The 15439-nt window shown below is 45.3% G+C and overlaps 1 protein-coding gene across 1 annotated transcript in view; it reads left to right on the forward strand.

The window, feature by feature from the left end:
• Positions 1-5570: 5570 nt before the first annotated feature.
• The window catches only part of col4a4 (collagen, type IV, alpha 4), a 34489-nt gene continuing 24620 nt past the window's right edge, over positions 5571-15439 (forward strand). Inside the window, exons 1-15 of the mRNA XM_040039635.1 lie at positions 5571-6544; positions 9926-10060; positions 10360-10404; positions 10498-10614; positions 12401-12469; positions 12542-12577; positions 12682-12744; positions 13415-13450; positions 13561-13602; positions 13872-13952; positions 14124-14168; positions 14435-14497; positions 14607-14651; positions 14735-14788; positions 15343-15403. Of these exons, the coding sequence (XP_039895569.1) occupies positions 6434-6544; positions 9926-10060; positions 10360-10404; positions 10498-10614; positions 12401-12469; positions 12542-12577; positions 12682-12744; positions 13415-13450; positions 13561-13602; positions 13872-13952; positions 14124-14168; positions 14435-14497; positions 14607-14651; positions 14735-14788; positions 15343-15403 (1003 nt within the window). The 5' untranslated portion in view covers positions 5571-6433. The remainder of the gene's footprint in view (positions 6545-9925; positions 10061-10359; positions 10405-10497; positions 10615-12400; positions 12470-12541; positions 12578-12681; positions 12745-13414; positions 13451-13560; positions 13603-13871; positions 13953-14123; positions 14169-14434; positions 14498-14606; positions 14652-14734; positions 14789-15342; positions 15404-15439) is intronic.

The following is a 15439-nucleotide window of genomic DNA, read 5'->3' on the forward strand; positions in this document are numbered from 1 at the left end:
GCATTGTGTTTAATCTTTCAGTACGAAGTGCAATCAAACATCGGGGGTGTTTGTAGGATTTCTACATGGGATTTCACAGGAGGAGTCTGTGAATAGACAGACACTTTATTGATCCCACAGCGAATAGTGTTGTGGAGAAAGTGTCAGACGAGATCGTGGGTTTGAAGCTGTGAATTGAAGGGTCGATGCTGGATGTCATCAGTGTGTATGCCCTACAGGTTGGAGATCAGGTAGAAGACAAAGAGACATTGGGGAGGAAGTTGGTCAGGTGTGGTGTTAAGGAGAGACATGCAGGAGGGCAGTATGTTTATTTACACAGCGCCAAACAACAGTCGCCTCAAGGTGCTTTATACTGTAAGGTCGATCCTACAATATTGCATACAGAGAAAAACCCAACAATCACATGACCCCCTATGAGCAGCACTTTGGCGACAGTGGGAAGGAAAAACTCCCTTTTAACAGGAAGAAACCTCCAGCAGAACCAGGCTCAGGGAGGGGCGGGGCCATCTGCTGCAAACTGAAGGAGTGTCACCGTGTCTTTTTGGATCAGAGAAAGATCAGAGAAAGCAGGTGATTGGTTGCTGAGAGAGGAACTGTGCTACTGCATTAGGAAGTATATGAGGGTGCTGCAGTATGAGGACAGAGAGACAGAGGCGAGGCGTGAGGGACAGATGGGTCGACCAGTAAGTTCAGAATCCGTGGACTATGATGTTTGCAGATGACACTGTGATCTGTAGTGAGAGCAGAGAGCAGTTGGAGGAGATCCTGCAGAGAAGAGGAACGAAAGAAGACAGAATACATGTGTCTGAATGAGACGGAGACAGGGAGGCAAAGACGAAGGAGCAGAGGGTCAACAAAGCAAGGGACTGAGCTGAAGTTACAGAGCTGAAGCTGTTCAGATGTTCACTGGGTCTATGAAGGGGCAGTCGGAGAGCCTGAGATGGTTTGCACATGTGGATGTGATAGACCTGCCAAGCAGCAGGAAAAGAGAAGATTGATGGATGTGGTGAAGAGGGTTGGTGTGACAGAGGGGGATTCTGGGACATGGTGACCTGTAAAGGCAGCAGCTAGAAGAAGATGAATGAAAGAATGTCAGAGTGTAAATACTAGCCTGTGCCGTCCAAGGTGTCCAGGATGGTAACGTCTGTTCTGTCTGCAGGACAGAAACAGGACATCCGGGTCTTTTTGTCTTTATGACATGCGCTGTGCGACTAACTGATTTGTGTCACTGGCTTTCATAAATGAAGAAAACTCGACATTCAAGGCTTCTTCAAAGAGTGATGCCAAAGTGATGCCATATAAGGACAGTGAGGTGAAAAACAATCAGACAGCTGGGTATGAAACTAGCTAAAGGCGATTTGACTGAATGGTGTCGACCTGTGTTCATTTTGTCAAGGAAGAAATCCAGAAGGTCGCAGCGTTGGCTCAGGTAGCAGTGACAGAAGTATTATTCAGTCTATTTGGTTTGTGCGTATTGTTTGTGATGAGGTCGCCTTTCAGTCTTATTTATGTTCTGGTTGTGTTCGTCCTGTCAATAAAAATCACAAATTAGAAACAGAAAAGCAAACTGCAACGTGCAGTTGACCGCTTGTGTTTGTAACTAGAGGACAGCGAGGACCATAAAAAGCCCGAAATACAAAAAAATTAATTTAAAGCAGGACCAAGTTACAATATCACAAATCCTCTGTTATTTTACTGAACACATGTACATAAACAGTATTTATGGAATATTGAAACATTAATATTCTTGAAACATGTACAGATTGTTTTCACGACCTTGTGCTGGTTACTATGCAACCCTGACAATATATACAAATACAGCTATTCATCTGCACATGTTCCCTAATATCTGTTGTAAATAACAACAAAGTAGCTTACATGAGTGGATTTATGCACACGCAGCGCTACACTGTAGAAGAGCAGCTATTGGTCAAGTCCAAGAATCGGCCAATCATAGAGCCAATGGCATCAACCCTATTTTCTCAAACAGGCACAGAGACTGTGAGTCTGAGGCTTTAAGAGCACATGTAACCTGACAAACATGTGTTTAAGAGTCTGGTGTGAGGGCCTGTCAGTGAGGCGTCTGAGGGCAGCACCACGTCCTCCACTCACCTGTTGGAGCACCAATCACCGTGAAATCCTCAGCCGCTGTCCGTGGTCCTGAAATTCCAGCAGTTTATTTTGAGTGGAATTAAAGTTTATTAAGGAAAAAAATGTGTTTCTAAAGTTTATTGACGTAAACGCATTGATTAGACCGACGTCCGTCTAAAGTGGGGTGGGGTCCAAAGTCGATATTGTCATCCCACCGTTCTCACCATCCCCAGCCATCCTGCTTTAAACCTCAGGGCTGTGAAATCCATGCCTCCGCCACGCGGAGATGAACCCGGAGTTTTGTTGTTGTTGTTGCGTCTCTGCTTTGGGTTGGAGTCTCCGTTGAGTTTGATGAGTTAATGTAGAATCGGGTGTTTTATTTAACACATCTTCATCTGACCCTGCAAATAAGCTGACGCGAGGCTCTAAATCTGTGCCAGCTGTGAGCAGCTTTCTGTGAGACTAAATCTCAGCTTAAATCATTTTCTGACAAACCTCAGGGTGATCCTTTTTTTAAAGGATGGACCAGATTGTAGATTTGCCACTGCAAACATGTTTATGGATTCTTGTTAGCGTCTCTGTGGAACTCATTTAAAGTGCTGCAGTCGAGTTAAACAATCAAACAATATTGGATCTTTTGTTTTCTTGCAGGGTCTAAATTTCAGTATAAAGCACCTTGAAGCAACTATGATTTCCTGCCATATAAATAAATAAATGAATTGAACTGAATTCATTTTCTATGCATTAATGAGGGAATGATCATCATCTGTGTCCATGATACTACTCGATTACTTTTGAGCCTTTGAATGGGGAGCTGTGTATAAAATGACTGCAGCTCCTAAAATAATATTGCAATACTTCTTTTTTCAGACCTTCAGTGTGAAAGTCTGCATGTTTTTGATAGTTTCCCTGTTGTGTACAGAGGCGAAATGACCAAAGCAACCATGTAGCTGGCTAAATGGACCTGACTGTGCTGGAAACGCTGAAGGCTGGTTGCCAGAGGTTGTGTTCCCATTGCTCAAAAGTTCATATTGCTGCTCTGCAGTCAGGATAGTTTTTGTTTGAATTTGAGCTCAGATTTCAACCACGTATTTAAATAAAAGGTGCACAGGTTGGTCACAGAGCGATTTATTAAGATCAATGAAGATCAGGTGTGATTATTTTTATAGGTGCACTTGTACTGCTTCAATCGTTATGTCACAGAGGGTACACGTTTATTTACACGTTTATACTACACGTCTAACTGTGGAGCACACAGGTCGTGTCTGTAAATGCACTGGAACACGAGCCTCTGGCTTGTTCTAAGAGTTTAAATCTCACTTTTCTGTCACATCATCTGAACATCTGAACATCTGTTCTCATTGAAAGAATCGGTCAGGAAAAATTGGAGCGTGATTGTCGCTGACGTGATCTGATAAACACACACACACACAGTCAGCTGTCTGCTTCCTGAGAATCTCAGATGCTTGTCTTTCTGTCTGACTTGTGTTTACATTCCTCACTGTCTGAACAGAAAATAAAAACAGTGCTGCGGTCGGAGCATCAATAGACAGAAACCAAGTCTAAAAGCACACATCAGGTTGAGTCCTTTCATTCTAACAAATACTATGTTATTGACTTAGACCCAGTTGACCAATGTCAGTTTAACTCTTTATTTATTCAAGCAAAACTTGAACTCAGGTAAGCTCCACTGCGAATATTTCAACACAGGGCCTGAGCAGGGGGGCGGCTCCCTGGTTGTACCGGGGCTCCCTGGGTCAAGCTTCATTCTGTTGAGTGTTCAGTGCTCACGATGCACCAAGATTCGGTTCTACGGTGGGCAGATTTTCTTCGAGAGGGAACTGTAGATACAGAGCATCAGGTTTTATATTTTAGGGCGGTAGGTGATGATGAAATTGAACCTAGCAGAAAGTAATTACCTGTTGCCTGTTGGGAGTTGAACTTTTAAGCTGATTGGAGGTAGGAGGATAGATTTTTATGAGCAGTCCAGGTTATGAAGGCATCCTCCTGTAACCAGCGCCTCCACTCCTCAGCTAGCTCTCAGTTACACAGCATCGTAATCCTGATGTGTGGCTTCTGTGTTTAAGCCAAGAAGACGGAGTAGAGCAGAGACAATGTGAAACTTGAGACCACAAGCTGAAGAGGTTCAGTTTGATGGGACACACAGCTGAGCGCAGAGACAGGAACTCCCAAAGGCTTAATTGCATCATCTAGTTGCTCTTTTACGCACTGGAATCTGTAAAGGCTTGGAAAGGTAAGAGGTCCTGGAAAACTGAGCTAAGCATGGAAGTAGGGAGTTGCAAGCGAGGATGCGCATCTTGTAAGTTCCGCCCACCAGTAACCCCACATTTACTGATGGGCACAAACACCAAGGATGGCCCCCAAAAATACAGACCTTCACTTCAGCCTTCCTTTGCCATTCTTCAGCCATCCAGCTGCACGTTCTTCCAGATGTTTACCAGAAGCGGCTGATGGAAATGAGGGGGATAAGGTAACTAATGACTAGGGATGGGTATCGTTTAGGTTTTAATCCGATACCGGTGCCAAACCGGTACTTTTGAAATGGTGCCGGCGCTTAAAACGGTGTTCAAACCGGTACTTAAAGAATGGAGAACACACACTTGTCCAAAAACCTCTCATGTTCAGACTGTTTTTTTGTAAAAAGATAACAATGTTAGCCTTTCTGCAGCTATGGGGCATATATGGTATCACTCTTGGCTGGAAGCAGTGCTTAATCAATGGAAAAAACACAAACTTTGTCCAAAACCTCTCATGTTAACTGTTTTCCCCACTTTTCTTTGGTCATTTTAGCCTTTTTGGCCAGGGTGAAGGGAGCATCTGACATCAAACAAGAAGACAGCCGCATGTAGCTATGATGATGTTTGCTAGTTCACCTTACATGCATTAATGTAATAACGTGGTTAGCCTACTCAACGAAAATTACACACGAACAACATTAAGCTACTCACGCAGAGAAGAACGGCTGCTGCTGCATCATCATCCCTCATCATTTCTGCTACACTGGCAGGGCTAGGGGCCATAGGACTCTCCTCTTCGGGTTTGTGGGGGGAGTGTTGCTAACTCCGGGTCAGATAACAGGCACCACACCCGCAGTAGATGTGCTCGGTGTGAGGTCTCGCAGCAAGCTATCAAATACAGCGCATTTCTCGGCTTTTAACAAAATGCTATGCGTCGCCAGGTGTTTCATCAGATTCGAGGTGTTACCCATCCTTTGACAGTATCACAGTATCAGCTTAAAGCACTTGTTGCTGCTGAGTTTGCATCTTTTGCTGTGAAGTACATCCAGACATTTGACCGCTTCGCCTTGGGCATTTTAATCTGTAGCTCTGCTCTAAAAGAACGTACGTACCTGGACCCGCCTACTATCCTCGGAAACGTAGAATGATTGGCTAGAATCTAAAGTGTATTGACAGCTCAGGAAAATAAAGCACCGAAATGTGCGCTGCTTTTCGGGTCTGGTTACTACCGTTTATGTCAGAACCGGTGCCATCATGGCACCGGATACCGGTACCCATCCCTACTAATGACGGGTTTAGTTGTGCCCTTTCTGGCTCACTCATGCAGTATTTATCAAGTTTAACTACCAACAAAATCAGGGACTCAAGGGAAGATCATCACAAGAAGCTAAAGCAAGTAGCGTTTAAGAAGTACTAGAAGAAAAGATTAGAAGAGGACAAATCACTCTAAATGCTGCAGAGTGACGAGGTGATGACAGAAGAGTGACACTGAGTGGATGCTTCGGCTGGGCTTTTGAATCCGTAGATGATGAAGATGAGAGACAGATGTGCTGGATGAAACTGTCGTCGGCCCAAACTGTGATATGCTAACAGCAGGTCCCTCCCAGCCTAAAAAAACAGGAAGGAATCCACGCTGCTGGAGCCTCTGCTGGACGTCGGAGGGACTGCATCTTTTTCAGGGCTGGAGATTAATACTTTCAGACGCTACACAAAGCTGCAGGTACAAGCTGAACCAGATTATTCCTTCCTGCCTCTGAAGCCTGCTTTATGTTGTTGCTCTCATGAATGGTTGTGCCTCGACTCCTGTAACCTGGTGCGTGACACGGTCAGCATAAACACGAGTGCTGCTCTTTGTTGGTCTTTACTGCATCTACAGTGATTACAGTGATGTACCAGCACGGGAGCTCAGAGGTTCTCAGACTGTGCTGAGAGAGACGCTGCGACAGGCTGAGAATCGGAGAGAAAAACGATTCCTTTGCTTCATGTTTCAAACCAAAGGCCGCTGACCTCAGACGTGATGTCACAGCTCTGAGTGCTGGCGTCAGCTGAGCTGAGGTGATGTCTTATTATGATACAGTGATGTCATGGTGATGTCATGTAATATTGTTGTTCTCTTTTTCCAGGGTGACCTGTCTGAGCCATGTGGTGGGCGGGACTGCTCCACCTGTCAGTGTTTCCCAGCCAAGGGAGCAAGGGTGAGACTCCGCCCACTAACTCTGACACACACAAACAGCAGCGAACCACAGCGCAGCTGCACACTCTTCAGTGTCAACAAACCTCAGACTCCTTCAGTGGCAGCTCAGGACACACACACACACACACACACACACACACACACACACACACACACACACACACACACAGTGAAATGAGGAGCTGTTTGAGGAGTGCTGGTGTTAAATACCACTTGTTTACCTTAAACTGACTCAGCAGATTACTCACACACATGCATGTTTTCATCACTTCAGAGGACTTGCTTGAATTTCTTTGCACTTAACTGAACCTTGAACCTGAGTTTTCACCCTAAATTGAAATGATTCCGATTATAAGGACCTTTATTCCCAACAGGGAGCATGTCCCCGCAGGTCAGTTATCCCAGCCCGGGATAGCGTTGTGCTGTAACTGCTGTTAGAGCTCGTGGTCGTCAGGACTGAGGCTCGTTTGTACGTTATGATGAATTAATTCAAACCGCTGATGTAACATCACATGACAATCAGCTGATCAAGTTAACAACAGCAATAAGAACAACATGCATATGTCCAGCTTCACACTGACCTCCTGTGTGTGTGTGCGCGTGTGTGTGTGTTTGTACAGCTGGGGGCAGTAGACAGGCAGAGAGGATTGTGGGAAGGCGTCTGTCCCAGTGATTTCACGCTGAGCGGTTTAAGAGAAAGGAGGATGGAGAGAGGACTAACAGAGATCACAGCTGTCACATCTCATCACACACACTCACAGACACACACACACACACTAAACACACACACACACACACACACACACACTCCTCGTGCCTATGGTACGACAACTTTTCTCCGTGCCCCTGGTACACTGCCCCTGGTTCACAGACACGCGCACACACACACACTCACAGACACATACTCACACACACACACTCACACTCACAGACACACACACACACACACTCACACTCACAGACACACACACTCACACTTACAGACACACACACAGGATCGACGGATTCACCCAAACCAATCGGTTTTGATTATAAACACAGATGTATCAATAAGTTTGTGTTGGTGTATCTGATCAGTGATCAATGGTCAGATAACATCAGGGATCATAAACATCTCGATGTTGGAGACAAACACAGAGCTCTAACTAACGCTGGACACAGGGGAGTTTTAGTCAAGACGTCAGGTAAAAATGGAAGCAACTGTATGATGTGTGCAGATACGTGAATCATTACAGTCATTACAAAACTCTGTGGTCACTGTTGCAACAGAAGCTGTGGAGACACCTGGTGTCTCCACAGCTTCTGTTGTGAACAAAAACACTCTAATTTTGGTCACTGTTGCAACACCTGATCCACTACAGTTACATTACTGTGATGCAGCTTTGCAGCCAGATCATGCGATAAACACACTGACCTCCTTCTCCTCACCTGCCCAGGTGACTCGGTCTGTACATGCTCACCATGTGTTCTTCTTGGCTTTTATGCTTGTTTTGCTCTCGTAAGGCCTCATTACCTCACAGATATTCATGTTTCCTCAGCCGGAAACTACACACCTCTGAACGAATGACCTAGTTTCAGAAAAGCATCTGTTTTCATCACATGGCCCAAACGCAGCCTTGTAGTTAAAGTGGATCTAGTGGATCTCCTGGTCCAGAGGTGCATCTTCATATTAAGCGTGTTTCTAATAATGAGCTCAGACGTGTTCGGTCGTCCCTGTGAGTGAAAACCTCGGCCTGCTAGTAACACTCCATGTTTCCTATTCTTGTATTTGCGATATCATCTAAAGGAAATAATCCCTAATATGATTATCTGAGGCTCCACTTCCAAGTCCAGAAATAAAAATAAGAAAAGGCTCTGGAAATGCAGCAGAGCGTTAAAGTGAAACTGCACTGAGGGTCGCCATCACTCAGCTTAACAACAGGCTTACAAACCAAGTGTACACAAAGTGAGGGCGACAAGACGGCACCTGTTGCTCACAGGTACGCGCCGCTCCCTTTATCCTGGAACGCTCTCTGCTTTTACTCAGTTTGAACCACAAGGGGCTGAGTCTATGCAGTAAATCTGACCTTTGACCTTGTTTCCTGTGCACATGTGTGGATGTGGCTGTGGACAGTGCTGTGCTTTTGACACACTCATTTCTGAATCTTTTATGATAAGCAGTCCAAACCCCTCGTGGCAGTTGTGTGTGTGGGGGGGTGTCATTGTTTTGGTGCCACACCGCCCTCAAATGGTCAGATAACAGCATTACACATGTGGGACTCGAATGGACCAACATCTGGATCAAACCATATGAAGTCCACCCGCTCTGCCATCAGTGCTGCGATTCATAAAGAGTCCGTCTCAGGTTCAGTTACGCTCCTGATTGTTTTATATGTTCTCATACTTTCTGACAGGCGACGCTTTACACCATGAGCCAGCTTGTTAATGTGACGTGTATTTAATGAGGAACTAATATGACAGAGAATGATTTACAGTTTCAAAAGTTCCGATTCGAGCAGACAGTTGAATTCTCTTAGTTTGTTTGTCGGCTTCGTGTTTGTCGAGTGATAAGGATTCAGATAAGATGGGGCCTGATTATTTAAGACCTTGTATGTGAGGAGCAGGATTTTGAATTCTGGATTTAACAGGAAGCCAAAACAGGAGAAATCTGCTCTCTCTTTCTAGTCCCTGTCAGGACTCTTGCTGCAGCATTTTGGATCAGCTGAAGGCTTTTCAGGGAGTTTTTAGGACTTCCTGATAATAATGAATTACAGTCGTCCAGCCTGGAAGTAATAAATGCATGAACTAGTTTTTCAGCGTCACTCTGAGACAGGATATTTCTAACTTTAGAGATGTTGCACAAATGGAAGAACGCAGTCTTACATATTTGTTTAATATGTGCGTTGAAGGACATGTCCTGGTCAAAAATGACTCCAAGGTTCCTCACAGTGTTACTGGAGGCCAAGGTAATGCCATCCAGAGTAAGAATCTGCTTAGATACCATATTTCTAAGCTTTTCAGGGCCGAGTACAATAACCTCAGTTTGATCTGAATTACGAAGCAGAAAGTTAGCGGCCATCCAGGTCTTTATGTCTTTAAGACATTCCTGCAGTTTAACTCATTGGTGTGTGTTATCTGGCTTCATGGACAGATAGAGCTGGGTGTCATCAGCATAGCAGTGAAAATGTATGCTATGTCTTCTAATGATGCTGCCTAAGGGAAGCATGTATAATGTAAACACAATTGGTCCTGGTATTTTTTAGAAGTGGTGCTTGCTGTAGTGACAGAGCCTCGGGATCAGGTGGCCTAGAAGAGCTCTCGATAGAAACCTGATGTTGTTCATGTTTTCTATTAAGATTTATTCCGTTTTTAAAGGATTAACAGGTGTCTTTGTGTCCTGCAGGGTGCTCCTGGTTCTCTGGGTCTGCAGGGCCCTAATGGACCCATGGGCTTCCCGGGTCCTCAGGGGCCTCCAGGAGAGAAAGGCCAGAGAGGCGATGAGGGGCCAACAGGAGCTGCAGGCCTGAAAGGACATATGGTGAAGGAACATGGTTTCTGCCCTCGGGGTTGTACTGCAACGCAGCTTTAACAGAGTCAGGCTTTCTGTGTTAGCAGCTCTCTCGGTCAGCTGAGCACCTCCACTCAGAGACAACACCAGAGGAGCTTTACACATAGACCATCCAAACTGAAAACATAGTTTGCTTTGTAGTACACCCCTCTGAAGACGAGATACTGTTTCTGTTGCCCGACCAATCGGAGCTCTGTTAGGCCTCACATGGTATCTGAGGAGCTGTGTGGAGAACAGTTTAACCGTCTGCTTGTTGTTTACGGTTTCAGGGATCTCTTGGTGTTCCTGGTTTTCCAGGTTTGGATGGAGTTCCGGTAAGAAGCCCCGCCCCTCTCAGCCTCTTAGCTCAGTCAGCTGTGACCTAGTGATGTCCTGCTCTCGGCATCAGTTTGTGTTTGTGTGTCCAGGGACACCCGGGACCTGCTGGAGGTCCAGGACATCCAGGTCTGGATGGATGTAATGGAACTAGAGGAGAGAAGGGGAAAGCTGGACTTCCGGGAGAACAAGGACGTGACGGAGAACTGGTCAGAAATGACAGTAACACTGATAGCAAACACTTCACTGTGGAGGTCACGAAAGGCCACAGTAAAAATAATCAGAGCTGGAGAAACGTTCAGTTTTCCAGAATCCAGATTTTAGAGTCCTGAGAGAACAAGGATGAGGTTTTCTCGTCTTACACTGCTGTGAGCCTGTGTGTGGATAGTTCAGTGTACTGCAGTACAGTGGGATGCAAAAGTTAACCTTGTTCATAGTCATTATTTTCCTGTATAAATCGTTGTTACAATAAAAACTGTCAGTTAAATATATCATACAGGAGACACACACAGTGATGTTTGAGAAGTGAAATGAAGTTTATTGGATTTACAGAAAGTGTGCAAGAATTGTTTAAACAAAATCAGGCAGGTGCATAAATCTGTTGGCATTTTATTGATTCCAAACCTTCAGAACTAATTATTGGACCTCAAATTGTCTCGGTAAGCTCAGTGACCCCTGACCTACATACACAGGTGAAAACAATAATGAGAAAGAGTATTTAAGGGGGTCAATTTAAGTTTCCCTCTTTTAATTTCCTCTGAAGAGTAGCAACACGGGGGTCTCAGAACAACTGTCAGATGACCTGAAGACAAAGATTGTTCAGCATCATGGTGGGAAGGACACAGAAAGCTGCCTCAGAGATTTAAGCCGTCTGTCTCCACAGTTAGGAACATATTGAGACAATGAAAGACCACAGGCTCAGTTCAAGTTAAGGCTGGAAGTGGCAGACCAAGAAACATCTCGGAGAGACAGAAGCGACGGTGAGAACAGTCAGAGTCGACCCACAGACCAGCACCAAAGACCTGCAACATCATGTTGCAGCAGATGGAGTCGCTGTGCATCGTTCAACCATTCGGCGCACTTTACACAAGGAGATGCTGTATGCGAGAGTGATGCAGAGGAAGCCTTTGCTCCGCCCACAGCACAAACAGAGCTGCTTGAGGTTTGCTGAAGCACATTTGGACGAGCCAGCTTCATTCTGGAATAAGCTGCTGTGGACTGATGAAACTAAAACTGAGTTATTTGGGCATAACAAGCGGCGTTATGCATGGAGGAAACAGAACACAGCAGTCCAAGAAACACACCTACTGCCTCCAGTAAAATATGGTGCTGGTTCCATCACGCTGTGGGGCTGTGTGGCCAGTGCAGGGACTGGGAATCCTGTCAGAGTTGAGGGACACATGGATTCCACTCAGTATCAGCAGATTCTGGAGAATCAGAGACAAAGCTGAAGCTGCACCGGGGCTGGATCTTTCAACAAGACAACGACCGAAACACTGCTCAAAATCCACTAAAGCTTTCATGCAGAGGAACAAGTACAACATTCATCTCAGTCCAGACCTGAATATTATTGAAACCTGTGGTGTGACTTAAAGAGAGCTGTCCATGCTCGGAAGCCATCAAACCTGAATGAGCTAGAGATGTTTAGTGAAGAGGAACAGTCCAAAATACCTTCAACCACAATCCAGACTCTCAGTGGAACCCACAGGAAGCGTTTAGAGGCTGCAGAAGGCGGATCTGCTAAATGTTGATTTCATCTCTTTTTTTGTGGAGCCCAAATTTATGCACCTGCCTGATTTTGTTTAAACAATTATTGCACACTTTCTGTAAATCCAATAAACTTGTGTCTCCTGTATGATATATTTAACTGACAGTTTTTATTGTAACAACGATTTATACAGGAAAATAATGACTATTAACAAGGTTAACCTTTGCCTCCCACTGTATCTTTGGTCCAGTACTATTTGACCATCGCTGTGGTGTTTAATTCTTCAGGGTTTTCCAGGACCGAAAGGATATGCAGGAGATCAGGCGGTGTATTTCATCAGTAACCCTGGAGTGACTGTAAGTACACTTGTACTGCTGCAGGTTAGGATCAGGATTTGGCTTATTAATCAAAGCATTTCTGTCTGACAGGGAGATGCTGGGCCCAGTGGACATCCCGGTCTGTGGGTGAGTAAACAAACTGTCATGTGACACACATGCCAGCGGGTTTACAGAGAGGAAGCGTTCACTTGTAGTGGTCCTCCTTCAGGTTTCTGTCTGTCTGTCTGCAGGGTGAGCAGGGCCTCTCGGGATCAAAGGGAGCACTGGGTTCTCCAGGACCAAAAGGCCAAGACGTGAGTCACCAGTTAACATTTACTGCTTGAAGAAAGTAATCTGGTGTCACGTGTTCAAGTTGAGGACAGTTAAAGGGACCTGGTCTCAGGTTTCTACTGTTCCACGTTGGGGTTTTGAAGCACAGATATAACCTGTATGGGAGTCTTGATGCATGCTTGATCATCCAGGTAAGTAAATCCAGTAAATGAACACTGCTCAAACTTCCCTGTCCAGGATGTTACGTCCTCATCATTGAAGGTCCACTGGCCTGACGAGGTGGCTCTTCTGTGTTGTAGCCAGAGCTTGTTTGGTTTCCCCGATGTATAAATCCTGGCACTTAACAGCGTACACTATGTTACTCTGTGTCGGCGACCCGATCCTTGGGGTGGACACATATTTGGCGCAGTGTGTTTTGGGGTTTAAAAGCCACAGAGACGCCATGTTTAGAAAAACTGCGTCTCAGCTCCCTGTACGGGAGCCAGACTGGGTGTTGCAGGGGCTCAAAAACTTCAATTCATAACGTTTTTGTAACGTGTTTTTTCTGTGTTTTTGGCGTTACATTATGTCTCTCCATTAAAATTAAGCTACACAAGAAGTTGGAGACAGTTTTTTGTACAACTTACAAATTCAGCTGAGAAACAAAGAATTATTTTATTAATTGCAATAATGAAATCTTTGCTGTCTGTGCAGGGCGTACCTGGAAGCCCGGGTTCTCGAGGTCCACCCGTAAGTAATGTGCACGTAGTAGAGGATAGTATTGTGAATAGCGTCAGAGTAATTTGAAAGACTGCGTTTTCTGACCTTTTATTTCAGAATTTGTTGTTTGTGCGTTTCAGGGGGAAAGAGGTCGATCTCTGCCTGGACAGAAAGGAGATGAGGTACAACCACGCCCCCTTTCTTTTAACTGAATCAGCAGCTTGTGAACAGCCTCGCGAGGCAATAGCGCTGTGCAAAAGTCACATTAGATTACTCGTTTGGGGCAGAGCTCTGCTTTGACTGATTTACCTTCTGTTTTCATTTCACTACAAACTGTATAAATTGCACTTCACCATTGACAATTACTGCAGTAATAGAGCAGCAAGAGCAACGCACCAGTACTGTGTAGTATGTGCCGTGCCAGGACTGTAGCAGTTTGTGTGGTCCACAGGGGGATCAGGGTTTGCAGGGACCTCCGGGGCCCTTTGAGTATGTTGACCCTCCCGAAGACCTCTACATCAAAGGAGACAAAGTAGGTGGAGCCTCACTCTGTTACAGCCTATCAGATGGCACATTTAAGGGGACTTCCTGTTTTCTGTTAAACTTTAAATAGCAAATGTTGCAAATGTTGATTTCTGATATCTCTTGTTGTTGGGAGGCTTTGCTCTCGGTTTTCTCATGCTGGATATGTTGGATATTTCAGGGCTCCCGGGGGGTTAAAGGAGCCTGTGGAATTGACGGACAGCTGGTAGGTTAAATATCTTATTTAGGAACTTGAAGTTCTCTTTGTTGTTCGATTCTTGGGCACCAGGCTCACTTGAAGGTTAGGATTCTCCCGATTTACGGAGTTCAGGACTATCGCTCATCCTGAAAATTGTCATCTGTAATCTCGTGTTTGAAGGATACTCAACTGCCGTTTTTAAACCCCATTTGGTTGTTGTGCCCCACATCTCCAAATATCATTTTAGTAGCACTGTTACTGATCAGATATTTTTTATTGAATTGTGGTCTCAGGGTCTGAATGGGCCACCTGGGATGGAAGGGGAGAAGGGGATTTTGGGGCTTCCTGGACCAAGGGTAAGATGTGCGATCAATATTAAGCAGTTTTGATCAGACTATAGACTTTAATTAAACTTGAGATGTCATCGATCTTTGAGGTATTGATGCTGAACGAACTGTGTTTCAGGGACTCCCTGGACAACCTGGTCTGCGTGGGAACAAAGGAGTTAAGGTTGGTCAAAGCAGAAGATTCCTGTTTCTACTTCTGTGCTGTTCCTCGGATCATCAGGTCTGGTTTTTCTTTGGTGTTTTCAGGGAATCCAAGGAAGCTCAGGACTCCCAGGTCTGATTGGACGAAATGGTCCTAAGGTCAGTCTGTTTCCTGTATATTTTATGTCACTGTGGATAAAAGCAAAGCTTCCCATCCATCCCAACTAAACACTAGGAACCAGGGAACAAGGAGCACAGAGCATTGTAGCACACCACGACAAAGGGCGAGAGAAGACTCGGAAAATGTATGCAAAAGGTAACGAGGGCAAAACGAGCAGGAAGTTAACCAGAAGACCAGTAAAATGGTCCACAGACAGGTGCAGCGTCTGCATCACTGAAATTCATCCATCGTGAAAAGGACTCTGAGATTCTTGAAGTCCTACACTTTGAGCAGTTATCTGTCCATGACCTCGGACGTCTGATCTCTACCGCTCAGCTGCAGACCTCCCCGCTGCGTGGTCACCACCTGGCCAGCAGAGCCAGATCATCAGTAAAAACCAGACACGTGATTTGTGAGAGCACTGAAACCTTTCGCCCATTCACAGACGTAAATGTTCTGTTACTAGAAGCTGTGAACCCGATGATCTGGTTAGTATCATGTAAACAAAATGACCTCAGTAAAGATAAAGCTGTTGTGTTCTGTATGTTCTCAGGGCGAAAGGGGAGATCCCGGGCCTCCAGGCACCCCCCGGGAGGAAGAGATCACGTACACCGGTATGGATCAATGCACCAATCAATCAGCTCTTTCAC

Source organism: Simochromis diagramma, unplaced genomic scaffold (assembly GCF_900408965.1).
Source record: "Simochromis diagramma unplaced genomic scaffold, fSimDia1.1 OVJJ01000031.1, whole genome shotgun sequence".
Classification (NCBI taxonomy): domain Eukaryota; kingdom Metazoa; phylum Chordata; class Actinopteri; order Cichliformes; family Cichlidae; genus Simochromis; species Simochromis diagramma.